The sequence below is a fragment of the Mobula birostris genome, chromosome 6 (assembly GCF_030028105.1).
Source record: "Mobula birostris isolate sMobBir1 chromosome 6, sMobBir1.hap1, whole genome shotgun sequence".
Lineage (NCBI taxonomy): Eukaryota > Metazoa > Chordata > Chondrichthyes > Myliobatiformes > Myliobatidae > Mobula > Mobula birostris.
The window spans coordinates 60786561-60801569 of record NC_092375.1 but is presented as its reverse complement, the minus strand read 5'-3'; the positions used below and the strand labels follow the sequence as shown (position 1 = coordinate 60801569).

General features: G+C 41.8%; 1 protein-coding gene across 2 annotated transcripts in view; it reads right to left on the bottom strand.

Moving 5' to 3' along the window:
• The window catches only part of pdk3a (pyruvate dehydrogenase kinase, isozyme 3a), a 108011-nt gene extending 95308 nt beyond the window's left edge, over window positions 1–12703 (bottom strand). Inside the window, exon 1 of one of the 2 annotated variants that reach the window (XM_072260532.1) lies at window positions 12447–12703. In XM_072260532.1, the coding sequence (XP_072116633.1) occupies window positions 12447–12552 (106 nt within the window). In that variant the 5' untranslated portion in view covers window positions 12553–12703. The remainder of the gene's footprint in view (window positions 1–12446) is intronic. The other variant, XM_072260531.1, reaches the window with a different exon arrangement.
• Window positions 12704–15009: the final 2306 nt, after the last annotated feature.

Genomic DNA, 15009 nt, shown 5'->3' with positions numbered 1-15009 from the left:
GCTTGCTATTAACAAATTTTGATATTCTGAGAGATCTGAGCACCCTCATTCAAACTAAAATACAGTAAGTATCCCAGTATCTATTTGGAAGACCATGTGGTTCAACATCTGACTTACCAAGTGAGTACACAATGCTCCTTCAACTCACTAGGGCTATGCTTCCTATGTTCACTTTCAACAGACTGCAGTCCTAATTCCAGTGCTCCCATTAAACTCACAGTAGGCTTATTTCCCTCAGTCCCTTTAACCTACCAAGGCCCTGGCTCCTGCACCCCTTTAAACTTCCAGGTTCACTGGAAAATTTACTCTATTACTATTTATCATCAAAAAAGTGAAACAAAAGTTTGCTGGGATATTAAAAGAATAACATCCAGTGGTGCAGAAAACCTATCAGGAAATAATTAGGAAGACAAACAATATTGGTTTGGATGTGGTAAGAAATTTAAGAAGTCTTTTTTACATTGGTACAAGTCTCTGGCGAGTCAATAGCCCTGGTACTGAATGCAGTTTTGGTCTCATTAAGCAAAGAATGCAATTGGCTTGAAGGCAGTTCAAAGAAGGTTTGCTTGATTGTTACGACTTCGTAACGTACCAGCAGCAAGAGATGACAAACTGAGTCGGGTTTTAATATTAAAACCACTATATTTATTTACATCTACTCAAAAATATAGAAAATTAAATTAAATAAACTACTTTCTTAAACAGAAGTTAACAGTGTTATGCGTCTATAGCTCCCAGTCAAACTTAGAACCAGTTCTTAACAAATCTTACTCAAGCACAGTCTTAAAGTGGCAGTTCAGAGAGTCCCAGTAATTCACGAAATAGGTGAGAGGAGAGACTTGTGGATTCACAATGCAGCTACAAGGCGATCACAACAAATTCCAAAAATTCCACAGCTAGCGAATGAAGAAACGGTTACCGAAGATCCCAGCTGAGGAATACTGTTCCGAAGTCCACGAGGAGCAATTTCACAAAGTGACTGTCACGAAATCCAGACCCATGGATCATACGAAGGACAGACACATCTTCACAATGCACAGTGTGCCGCTGATTAACCCAATCCTTTGGGTATGGGTAAGCATTAGACTTTACTCTTCTCGATTGTGAGCTGTTCCCAGATAGCTCGAAGCCTGCGACCTTCATGCTCTCGCTCTTTCCTTCGACTACCTTCTCAGCAAAATGTCCACATTTCTTTTATACCGTCGGCATACGTCACAAGGCAGGGGCCCCCAACCTTTTTTGCACCACGGACTGGTTTAATATTGACAATATTCTTGCAGACCGGCTGACTTGGTGGGGGGGGGGGGGGGAGTTTTCAAGTAGGGTTAAACTCACCTCAACATGTCTTTTACAGTTAGGGTTGCCAACTTTCTCACTCCCAAATAAGGGACAAAAGCAGCAGTCAAATCCCGGCAACACACATCAAAGTTGCTGGTGAACGCAGCAGGCCAGGCAGCATCTCTAGGAAGAGGTGCAGTCGACGTTTCAGGCCGAGACCGACGATTTCAGGTTCTTCGCGCGCAACCGTTGGAGCTCAATCGATTCCTGACAACCACCCGAATCCTGTCGACTCACGGCTCGGGACCACCCGAAGTGATCGACCAGAGCCTTTCCACACGTCCGCCATCCTCCCCGTCTCTCCTCCAACTCCCCGCCAAAACCCAACTCAGTCATATGATACAGCATTATCATCCGAAAACAAAACGATACATGACCACCCATTGGCTAATAGCACCCTGCTATCTGTATTAACCCAAGCAACTGTCTAGCTAGAGACTTTCTCAGCATTTAACATAACAAAGAAGCATTCCCCAGTATAACATAACAAAGAAGCCATTTTAAATTTAACATACAAAAAAAAGAAAGACCCCGTACACAAAGATAACACTGCATAGATTTGTTGACATTAAGACAGCCAAATTCAAAACCATAATTAGCTCAATGTTGGCCTCAATAATGGTGGAGGAAGTTTAAGAGACGGATATGACTTGTTTTTAACCACATTTTTCCAAGACAAATCGGTCAAAAAAAGTAAGGCCAAGTGTAATAACTATATCAAAGACTGCAGATGCTGCAAATCCAAAATGAGTTCAGGAAATGCTGAAAACACTCCACAGATGTGCACGTTTTGATGAAGCTTCAACTCTGCTTCTCTCTCCATGGATGCTACATTGAGCTTGATACTGCCCTCCACTTTGCAGAGACTATGTGTCAATTCACAGCCATATCCTCACATCAACCTCTCCTTAGACCCTAACTCCTTCATCAAACCATCATATGCCAGACTGTTGCTGACCTTATTTATTCAGGAGATCTCAGCTTCAAGGTTTCCGATATCCAAATACACCAATCCCTGAAAAATCCATTATTTCAGCCTGTTCTTGCTTGACAGAAGATTTTCATTTCCTGTTCCGACCTGGCATATCTTCCCATTCACCCACCTCTCCACTTTCCACATTTCCAGTCTATTCCTATCTGCAAATACAACCCTTCTGATGTGTATGCATCTTAAGATTTTCTCAAATGGTCTCAACGTCATCGTTACACAATGGAATTGAATCTCTAAGCATCTCCACTTGGATACTCTGACTTCTTTCAATTCATTGCTTCATTAAACTGACTGCTCAGAGGTAAGGACTTCTCTACATCAAGGAGAACAAACCCAGATGATTTAAGACACCTTGCAGAATGCTTCCACTGAAACTTTAAATATCATGGCAAATTTCTGGTTAAATGCCACTAATTGTCCAATCCACTTCTACTCTAATTGCAAAGCTTCTCAACTATTTCTCCGTTGCATTGAAGACTGCATTAATTAATGCCACTTCCTGCACCTGCGCAGAGCTCAATTTCATCAAATTTGCTATCAACCTCCACCCCACCCCTTAAATTCACCTGATCCACCTTTGACATCCCTTTCCTCTTTCTTGATCTGTCTCCATCTTTCACAAGCCCAGTGACCCACACATTTAATACCTCAACAATACCTCTTTCCTCCCCACCACTTGCAAGGATGCAATTCCCTTGTCTAAGTTCTGTGCCTCATCTGTTCTCCTGATGAGGCTTCCCACTCCAGGGAAGTATATCCTTTTTCAGTATATGGAGTTCCCTCCCACCCCAATGCTGTCAAAGGAGCCATCACCCACACCTCATATACGTCTGCCCTCATTCCCGTCACCCCGCCCCCAACAATGGCATCAGCGCCGGACTCCGGAGTGAAGGCTCCCGAGTTCGAATCCAAGTCGGGCCACTCCCCGAGCACGCTTTCCACCCATGCCGGGTTCAGCGTCGAGCTAACCACTCAGCCAGTTAAAAAAAAAGGTTGAGTCAGGAACCTTCATATTGTGACCCAGTTAATCTGAAAGGAGACCAATCCTGACACCATGCGCCAGACAAGAATGGCTGTCTGGTGCAACACGCTAAAAAAAAAACCCCAACATAACAGGAAGAGAACTCCCCTAATTTTCACCTACCACCCTACGAGCCTAAACATCCAATATCTTCATTAACTTCCACTACCTCCAATGGGATCCTACCACCCAGCATATCTTCCCATGCACCCACCTCTCCGCTTTCCAAATTGATCATGCTCTGGATGATTCCCATGTCTGCTCATCCATCCCTGCAGGCAGATGGGGGTTGGTAGGAAAATCACTATATTGACCACCTCTGCTCTACCTACCACACCAACCAGGATCGCCCAGTAGCCATAATTTTAATTCCACTTGCCTGTCATGACCTTCTCCACTGCCAAATTGATGCTACATGCATATTAGAACAATGCCTCATTTTCTGCCTTGGTAGTCTCCAACCTAACCTGCATGAGCATGAACTTTTCCAGCTTCCAAAAACCACTCCCCTGTCGTCTTTTTTTTCTGTTATCATACTGTCCCCATCATCTCATATCATTGCTTTCTCCCACCCTCGATCTATCACCCACACATTCCTCCCACCAGCTCCCCTCACCTCCTTCCTTTTATTCCATGGTCTACTGTCCTCTTAGATCAGATTCCGTTTTCTTCAGCCCTTTGTTATTTCCACCTATTGCTTTTCACTACGGTCCCACTCTCTCCGCTGCCTATCATTCCCACATCACCTGGACCAACCTATCACCTGTAAGCTTTTGCTCCAACCTTCCCCCTCCCCCCCCAAACTTCTGATTCTGGCTGTCTCCCCTCCTTTCTTTCCAGTCCTGATGAAGGGTCCTGACCTGAAACACTGACTGTCCACCTCCCTCCAATAGATGCTGCCTGACCTGCTGAGTTCCTCAGGCTCCTTTACCTGTTACTCTAACTTCACTATCCTCAGGTATTTAGACTGTTCCACTTTTTCAAGCTCAATGCAAGATCAAGAATTAACATTTCTTAATCCATCAGGAATCAGCATTAATGTCAACATCGTCAAAGTCATTCTGTCATTTCCATTTACATTTCCCCAGACTTATTCAGACATTCCACCCTGCAAAAACTCATTTCAGGGAGGTAGCACCCCTGCCCCCCGATATCTGGCCCCCCCACCCCCGGTCGACCGCCAAGGGTGTATGTAATACTTTGTTTAGTGATTTTGTCTAATCTGTAAACCAAGTTGGGTGTATGCAGCAAATGTGACATTAAAATATGTACTTATATTATATTATATTACCATGTTTATTCTATTTCAACTTTAAGCAAGTCTGCAGGGAGACTGGCCTCATCACGTAGGACAGCAGTAGCATAGCTCCTTGGCAGCTAGCTAGCTAGTTTAAAATCGGGGTCCCCAACCTTTTTTGCACCGCGGATCGGTTTAATATGGACAATATTCTTGCGGACCGGCCGACCCCGGGGGGGGGGGGGGGGGGTGCTAAACGCGACCGGAATAATAGTGATAAGTCAACTATAAGTAACTTATAAGTGGCTAATACACTCAATTTCGTTTCTAAAGGGGTTTATCTAACGAATTTAATATTAAACACACAGCACATATTTTCCTCGCATGAACGTAGTGATAAGTCAATTATAACAGTGGTCCCAAACCTCCAGGCCACGAAGAATGCAGCGGTAGCCAGAACGCACCCAGCACATCTTTAAAGAAAAAAGCCGAAATAAACAAGCTAATTGATTAGGTGCCGCCTGGCATGTAATTAATTAGCTTGTTTATTTCAGCTTTTTTCTTAAAGATGTGCTGGGTGCGTTCCAATCTTCGCAGCCCGGAGGTTGGGGACCACTGAATTATAAGTCATTTATAAGTCAATAGCATCATAACATTTTAAGTAACATTTGGATATTAAACACACAGCGCATACTTTCCTCGTATGAACATATAACATCATTGCACACACCAATATCGCTGAATCAGTGAGAGTCCTGGGCTTGTTCTCCTGCAACAACATGGTCCTATCGAGGGGTGATGGGAGACAGCGATACTCGAAGGGGGTTCCTTATGTCAAGTCTATTCCACAATTTAGTTTTCGTTGCATTCATTGCAGAAAACTCCGCTTCGCAGAAGTATGTTGGAAATGGAAGCAATGTTTTCAGTGCTTTCGTGGCTATCTCAGGATATTCAACCTTGACTTTGATCCAGAATGCCAGCAGAGATGTTATGTCAAACATACTTTTCAGCCCACTGTCATTTGCAAGCTCGAGGAGTTGATCTTTTTCCCGCGCTGACATGGATGATTCACCGGGGACATTCACAAATGGGTCATGGACCCATTCCTTTGCACATCTTGGGTCACTGATGACCTCGCGTGCGTTAAAATTCAACAGTGCGTGACAGGGAATGAGGAAAGGTGCAGCTGACTCATATCATTTCATTTCGCCAAATCATATTGTTTCCTTTGTGGTTGGGGACCACTCTTAGCACGAAGAGAGACCAATCAGGATGCTCACTGTCCCTCTCCCTCTCAAAAAAATCTATTTCCGGGATATTGTATATAATTTCCGGGCGTCAGGGAGCCACTATCGAAATGCGGGACTCCTGGAACTTACGAGAGAGGTGGGATGTCTGCTTATTGTTTGTTCCTTATTCTATAACCACATCTTTTATTTTATACCATCCCCCTTTCATGTCAATTTACAACATCAACTTTTCTCAGCACCAGATACAAGGCTACATGATTTCCTGTATTTTCTGTTTTTCTTGTGGATAAAGCTACAATACAATAATTCTGAAATGTCATTACTGCTGGATATACAGTAGCTAATTTGCAAAATTCCATGAAAAGCAGTGATGATAAAAAGCTGCAGGTCTCTGGACTATAGTTCAAACTCATCTTCAGGCTCATGAGGCAAGACTGGTAACAGTAACCCACAATTAGTGCCGTTTAAAGTAATACACAAATGAACATACCTAGACAAGGTCACAATTTTTTTGCCTTTTAAAACAAGCATGGTCAGGGAATCTTCAACTAATGGACAGTCAAATGCTACATCCTATATTTCTTTACTGAATTTTCATAAAACCATCTACATAAGTATCCTGTAAAGTATCAATCAAGTCTACTAAAATGACATGGTAAGGAGAGAGAATGTTCTGTAAGATACAAGTGGAATGAAGTATTGCAGAACTTAATCAAATATAAACATTTTATCAAACTGTACAGCATTTCAGGGCATTAAATACTGCAGGTATTTAAATGTTTGTAATAAATACAACCTACAGTATATTGCTTCCATGGAACAGTAACATAATTCTATAACATTGGCAAATAAAGCCTTAATGTTATTTAGAGTAATAGTGAACCAGTCTATATCCCAGAAGTGCCAGAGATACCTTTTCCAAGATTAAGTGTGCAACAACAGACAATTCAAAAAGGGACAGATCATATTGCTACACTGCTATTAAAATACTAATACAGGGATTATAGAAGTATGATAGTGTTGATTGGCTTTAAGATCAAATACTTTTTAGTGCCAGGGGTTATATCACACAAAATAATTAGGAGATTAAAGAATATGGGACACTTTTTTTAAATGGCGAAGGGTCAGAAACACTGAAAACCATGAGAGTCTTATAAGTCAAAGCAATATCAAGTACAAGTACAAAATAATGTGAACACTAATCTTTTTAATCATGGAGAATACAAAAGAGTTTTGGCCATAAACCTTTGGTTACAAAACACTTGGTGTACTGTGAATAGCTCAGCAGACCCCATCATAGGAAAGAAATAACAGTTTTAGAAGTGGATTCACTTAAATGATGCCCAAAATATGAAGACTGAATTATGAAGGTAGATTATATAAACTAATGTTCCTTGGTCTGGAATTTAAGGTTTAAGCAAAATAGCTGGTTTTCAAGCAGATTTGAAAAAGTAGAAAGAAAAATAATTTTACAAATGGAAGAATCTACTAAGAGAAGGCTTGTAGAATGATTAAAGCCAAGCATTAAGGAGTGAAATTAGAAAACACTTCACCAGACTAAAATGTGATAGAAATTTGGAACTTTGTTCAGATTCAGATTCATTTATCACCTGTATATCTAGTGAAATGTGTCATTTGTGTTAACAGCCAATACAACCCAAGAACAAGCTTGGGGCAGCCTGCAAGTGTCACCACACACTCCAGTACCAACACAGCATGCCCACCAAGTTCGCAGAACACAAGCAATAACACAAAGGCAAAACAAACCACTTATCTCCCTCCCACCCACACAGTCCTCCAACCCTAGGACAGGCCATCTCTGGGTCTCTAACCCTAACCTCCAGTGGACTCTCAGACTTTGACTTTGACTTCCCCAGTGGACTCACAGTCACAGAGCTTCACCATTGGGCCTCAACTTCTGATCGAGCTTTGGACTTCGACCTTGGTACCAACCCCAGGTCTTGACGATGACAATGAATAAGGATGCTGAATGATGATCAAACTCCAACATGCCGATGATGAGACCCCAAACACTAGGCCTCGAACTCCAGTCTTGCCAACTCTTGCATCTAGGGGGTCACCGACACTCATGTCTCCTACCCACACAGAACTCTGATCATGGAACCCAACGACAATTACTCACTGACCAGAAGGGTGGAGGGGGCACCAGCCCTTGTCCTTACTGGTCTGGCCCAACATTTGACCACAGATGTCCTTTGTCCCACATCAGTATCGCTGGCTTTTGAGTGTGGAGCGTGAAGTGGGGGCCTAGACTTCAGCCCAACTTAATTCCCCCACATTCTTGTCCCTAAAGCCAAACCTGACCTTTAACATTCCTCTCTGTCCCCCAAACCCATCTCTACAAACCTAAAAACATAATGAAGTCTGAGCAACGGCTTCGTTTTGGAACATACTTACTGATGTTCAATCAACTACAGGTTGAGTACCCCTTATCTGGAAAAGCAAAATCCAAAAACCTCAGAAATCCAAAAATTTGAGTGCTGACATGACGTCACAAATGGAAAATTACACAAGGTGCTGGGAAGGTTCCCAGGAGATTCTCAGGCCCCTGCACACCACAGACAGTTCTGAGAAATGACCTCACATATGTAATGAACAGAAGTTAATGAAAAATAGGAAAACACAGCATAAAAGCACAAAATGAATATCTCAATCGTGTATTGAAAGAGTGGATTTGTCAGTGTTAGAGTGAACATATGCCGCTTAACAGTACGCTGATCATAAAACAAGCAGGATCTATCACGATGAACTGAAAATTGAAGGTAATTGTGGAGATTCAAACAGGCTGGTCGCAGAAATTTAACAAAAGGCATAACATCATTTTTTTTAAGTGTCTGCTGTTCACAAAGCAACACAGAAATTTATTGATGAGTTTGCCAAGGTCATTGCTGATGAAAATCTAACACCAGAACAATTCTACAATAAAAAAGTAAAATATAAGTATAGTGTACTGTAACTTTTTAATCAAAACACTGCATCGTACGTGGAGACTGAAATCCCGCCATTGTTTGTTGTTGTTCAACAGCTGATTCAGGTATTCTCCCGATGCTGCTGTGCTGCTTTTGTTACCCTGCACACATTATATTTTCATTATATTAATGGTACGTAATAATTTTAACTGTTCAGTACATGAACAAGTACAAGACAAATACTGATAACTAGTAGCATATAAATTCAGAGTCAGAACGATGGTGATCCTATTATATATTCCAAAATCCGAAATCCAAAACACTTCCAGCCCCAAGCATTTTGGATAATGTGTACTCAACCTGTATTAATTTTTAATCTGAAACTGACTATTTTTTTGCAGACCAAATCATATTAGGGATAAGAGACAAATAGTAGTAAATGAAGTGATGCCACTGATTAGTTTGTAAATTCAATGAATGGCAGAACAACTTGCAGGATCTTAGAGAAATGCATCATCTAAACAAGATCTTTAGCTCACTGATTCCACACCAATGAACAACGACTTGTCCACACTCTTCCTACGCGTTTTTATTTTCTTGTTCTGCCATGCATTGAAATCATATTCTGAGCAACTCCACTCATATTCTATCAGTCCCCAGCACACAAAGAACAATTAACCCACCAAGCTTTGCATCTTTGGACTGAGAGAGGAAACCGGAGCATACAGAGGAAACCAGGGCAATCTCTGAGAGACCACAGAAGCTTCACACAGATCAGGAGGTCAGGACTGAACCCCAGTCTTCAGCTCTACTAACTGCACAATGTACCACCTTAACAAGTTTGAGGGCAATATTTATCACACAGTGGACAGTAAAATTGGGCAAATATTTCAATGACATGTAAGGTTTTTGGCTGACTCAAAAGTTTCCTCTAACCTTCCCAATTACAAATTCCTAGATAAAAACTTTAAATAAACAATACAGCAAGATACAAAACATTTTTGTATACAAGATACTACATGCCAAATAAAAAACAAGGAACACATAAGCTCTATCAACAGCAACTACGGATTAAGTTGCAAAAAAAATTAATGCCTAGTGACATTCTAGCAAGCTTTCAAGCACATAAAATCCTAAAAAAAAATCCTTCACCATAACCAAAAAATCAAAATAATTTACAAGACAAAATGTATATCTACTGAGGAGTTTATGAAGTAAAACTATATGTCACATTTATAGATAAGAGTTAGTCTCCATGTGAAATAACAATCAAAATTTATGTCAACAAGGATGCACCTCTGATGGGAATTCACAAAACGAAATATTCACTTTACAGCTTTATACAGAGCGGGACACCTTCATATCCTGCCTCTGTAACTTCAACAGAAAATCACTAGCTACAGTCTATTTGAAACTCTTTGTACAGTGGATTTCGGTTAATTGGGACACATCCGGACCTGAACATTTTGGCTCAATTAAGTGCTGCCCTAAATCACTGAAGTTTCATGAAAGTAGTTAAAAGGTGTAAAAAAAAGGCAACCTACCATTTAACTGAGTAACAATTAATGCATTTAAATGAAATACAGAACAAATTAGAACACTACTAATATCTCTATAGTACGGTAAAATGTGTATATTAGTTCCTAAAAATTACTGACAGAGAAATTAATCTGCTGTGTTCTTCTGATTGACCATAAATGAACAAAATCAGCATAGACATCTAGTGCAGATAATGGACTGGCTTCATTCAATGCTTTAGGTGATTGCATGCTCTAAATCTTCATTTTTGTTGTAACATTCAAGGTGATTGTCAATACCTTTGAATTCTTCACAATTCCTAACGTTGTAGTTGTTCACTCCTAGCCGTTTTGGGCATCTCCAAGCCTGACTGCTTGAAATTACAGTGAGAAAAACAGTTCTAAATTGTCTTACTACTTATTTCTCACCAGCTAACTATCAGTGACAAAAATCACTGCTTTTTTAATGCAAACACACGCAAATGGTGCTACTTAAAAACTGGCTAATTTCTTGGTTTAGATTTTGTTCTTTACGAGTTATCCCAAATAAACACATGCCCTGATTAACTGATGGCCCAATTAATCCACTGTATTTATTTTACAATACAGAGACTGTTACATCCTAAAGATAAATCCTCAAGTCAATTATATAAGATCTTAAAAGATAAACCACAATAGCAAGATTGATAACTCGAGTGCAAACAGATGAAAGTCAGATGCCAGGAAATCGTTCTTCATGCAAACAACGATAAACACAAATGTGACAAGATCTTAAGAATGGGCAGTGGAAGGAGAAGATTTTTATTTTCCCTGGATGCATCAAACAGCCTTCCTTGCTGACATGCCTCATGGGATCACCATTTTTTTTTGCTGTTTACTGCCATGGTTTTCTTAGTTCACTGCCCCTCATTCTACATCCCCTCTAAAAGGAGAGAAAAACAATTGTGATTTCAAACTCCCAACCACAGCTTTATGTCCTCCATTTCGCTTACTATCTCTACAGCTGTCATTTCAACCTATCTTCTCCTTTTATACTCTAATCCCCAATAAAACACTTCTTTCCTCACATGCCGGTCGTTAAACACAGAACAGCCACATCTTCATCGCTGTAAAGTCCCAGGATACAAATTTAAATCATGACTCATGACACACTGCTTTATAATATGTATCTCTACATATTATGTATCTCTTCTTAACGATGTTTGACTACACTCCTGTCTTAATGAACCTGATGCAAAAAAAAACTGGACACACTACCTGCTATCATTCAAAAATGGCTACAAGAAGTTGCAAAAGTGAGCTCAATGCATTGTCTTGTAGTATAAAGTGTAGTTAGAATTTCAAGCCTCTGAAACAGCTCCAAAAATCACTGAGTAACCAGGGCCAGCCAACATTAAAGGAATATGAAGTAACCCATAAATGCCTTATTTTTCAATTTTATCATGGCTCATCAGTTTCGAACCTTTATTGACCTGCCTCCGTTTCAAACTCTTCCACGGGCAACTCTAAAAAATGTTATATATTAACCAATTTGATTTTATTGATTGAACTAGAACCTATTGCTTTTTTTAATATAAATTTTGAGTGGGATACTCTCTGTTATCATCCTCTTTCAATCCAACCAATGGAGCCCTGGGAATTGGAAATACACTCCTTCCGAGGCTGCTGCCAGTTATCTTTGCCCACTGGCACACATCCAAATTACAGTTAAAAATTAAGTTTCGTTTCCATTACAACAAATTAAAAGTTGGCTTAGAAAGCGTTCTGTTCGTCCTGAAAGGCCCAATACAAATAAAAGACTATTTTACTGATGGCATTTGTGGAATTTGAAATACGAAAAGTTTCACAATGTAGTGCATCGAATTCCCTTTAAAATTCCCCGAGACGATAGGCTGGGAAAGGGGCGGGTCTGCATGACCGAAAAAGCGAGTGTGACAGTTGTTTTGATCGTCTTGCCCTCCAATGCGTACGTGCGGTAACCCACTTCAGTGCCCGGTTAATGCACCTGTATAGAATCGAAGCCAGACGCTCGGAACCGCCCGGGCTTCAGTCTGTCGTACTTCGACTGTTGCCCGGTACCGAAGCCAGCAGACACGACGGCGACAAACAATAACACATCCCTCCCCGCCGACGCGCACGATTCGCCACCCTCGGCCACTTACCGAAGTCCAGGAACTGTTTTATCGATAGAGGCGAAGGGGAGAAGCGCGAGTAGTACTCAATCTGCTTGGGGATGGGGTTTTTCAGCAGAAGCCCGTACAGCCGCATTTCGGCCACGGCCACGGTCCCGATCCCAGTCCCTGCCTCTACCGACGGTGGTGATGCCTTTCGCTTTCTCCCCGTACTTCCTGACTCCAGCGCCCCTCCTCCGTCCCTCCTCGGCCCCGTCCGCACGTGAGCCGCTTCTTGGCGTCACACGGGAGATGGTCGGCTCGCGCTGCCGGCAACCGTCCTTTCAAAACAGCCACCCCCCTCCCCTCCCCTCCCCTCCCCTCCCCTCCCCTCCCCTCCCGCGCCGGTTTTAACGGTAATCTTAAACTGGCATTTAAATTAATATAACCTTCCCAACAATATACTAGTTTGGAAATAGGCCCTTCAGCCTACTATATCCACAACAGGAACTATATTAATCCCGCCTCCTAGATGTGGCCTATTTTTTTAATATAAATGTTCATCTAAATGCTTCCAATGCCCTAGAGTACCCTGCCTTCACTACCTTTTGAGGCAGTGCATTTGGTTTGAGCAATTATGTTGTACTTGAACATATTCTCTGCTTACTTTGTAACTGAACTCTGCGTGGCCCGGGCTTCATGTTGGAACTGGTGGCATTAAAGTTATTCCTGGTCCACTGCAAATTACAGCTGCCCAAACAGAGGTACACATTTCATCTTTATTTTTCAAAATGTACATGGCAGTAATCTTCATCAAGCCCAGGTTTCAGCCGCTGGCATAATGTCAAAGTAATAGTGATACCTTGGCTGTTGACAATGTACACTCAGAGGCCACTTTATCAGGTACAGGGGTGGAACCCAGTGTGATCCTCTGCTGCTCTGGGCCACCCACTTCAAGTTTCGACATGTTGTGCATTCAGAGTTCAGAGATGCTCTTCTGTACTCTACTGTTGTAACATGTGGATATTTGAGTTACTGTTGCCTTCCTGTCAGCTAGAACCAGTCTGGCTATTCTCCCCAACCTCTCTCATTAACTAGGCATTTTTTTGCCCACAGAACTGCCGCTCACTGGATTTTTTTTTGTTTTTCACACCATTCTTTGTACGTTCAAGAGACTGTGTGCATGAAAATCCAAGATGAAGTTTCTGAGGTACTCAAACCACCCTGACTGGCACCAACAATCATTCCACGGTCAAAGTCACAGATCACATTTCTTTGCCAATTCTATGCCAGAACATGTGGAGGCAACTGAAGGCAAAGAGCAAACCAGTTGAGGCTGGCTAGTTTGATGGGTGAACAAGGACTGTGGATGAGAGCTGGCTTTAAACAGGCTGCAGGTGATGACTTGGAAACGAATAGCAGGTGACTCCTGCTGGCTGGGTGGAGACTGAGAGGTGCCTGCCTATGCAGGCCTGACCGCACCCTGCGCGCCCTCCATCACCTCCCCACGGCCAGAACCTGACAGCCAGATGGGACCATCAGATGGGTCTGGTGGAACTCCTCGAAGAGCACTAGATCCAAGATGAAACTGAATCCAAGACCTCTCCTCTGGGCCGAACCCTTCCCAGTCAACCAAGTACTGTACACCCCGTCCACAATGACATCATTCCATCAACCAGCAAACCGTGTTCACTGGACAATCTTCCACCATTCTTGGTTCCTGAGGTGCAGGCTCGGATGGATTGAGTGGTCCATGGACAACGGGCTTGAGTCAGGACACAAGGAAGTTAGGTGTGATCCTGAGGGACATTAAGTGATTGGATTGATGTGATGGGTAATCTTGAAGGGACCAATAAACTGAATGAGAACTTGCAGATGTCTGTGCACAGGGGCAGATCTTGGGTGGACAGCCATAAATAGTCCCCCAGGCTGGAGTGGTCTGGCTGGTCACAGCCGGCTGGTGGCATGCAGGGCTGGATTAAGCTAGTGCGGGGCCTGTAGCATATGTTATAAAGGGGCCCTAAATTTTAAAAACACACATGTATTAAAACATAAATTATTTACTTGCACAGTAAAGTAATTAAATTTTTTCATTTGCTATACAGCCAGATAATATGACAAATGTCTGACACTTCAGTAATAGTATTACTTACATGTAGGTATCAATTTCAAATGTCAAAAGTAACAAAACTACAATTTAAAAGTTAGATTTTCTTGCTTTAGCATGAGCAAATTTGATGATGATACTGGAAATGTCTATTTCATGCAGAAGTTCATGTTCAATGCTCATTAGAGTGAGATTGTTCAATCTGTTTTGACCCATGGTGCTCCTTAATTCATTTTTAATCCTTTTCAGTTTTGAAAATGAGCGTTCTCCACTGCAGTTGGTAACCATGAGTGACAAATAGATGCGCAAGGCATGTTCTACATTTGGAAAACATGATTCCAAAGAATTGTCAGTTATCAAACGGTACAATTGTAAGTCTACAAGGTCTTGTTTGGTGCCAATATGAGAAGCAAGATCAGTTTTCAACAGTTCAGTAAACTGCACAAATTCTTCATTAAGACTTTCTTCCAGATCTTCTGGATACAATTTAATGAGATTTGATGACCT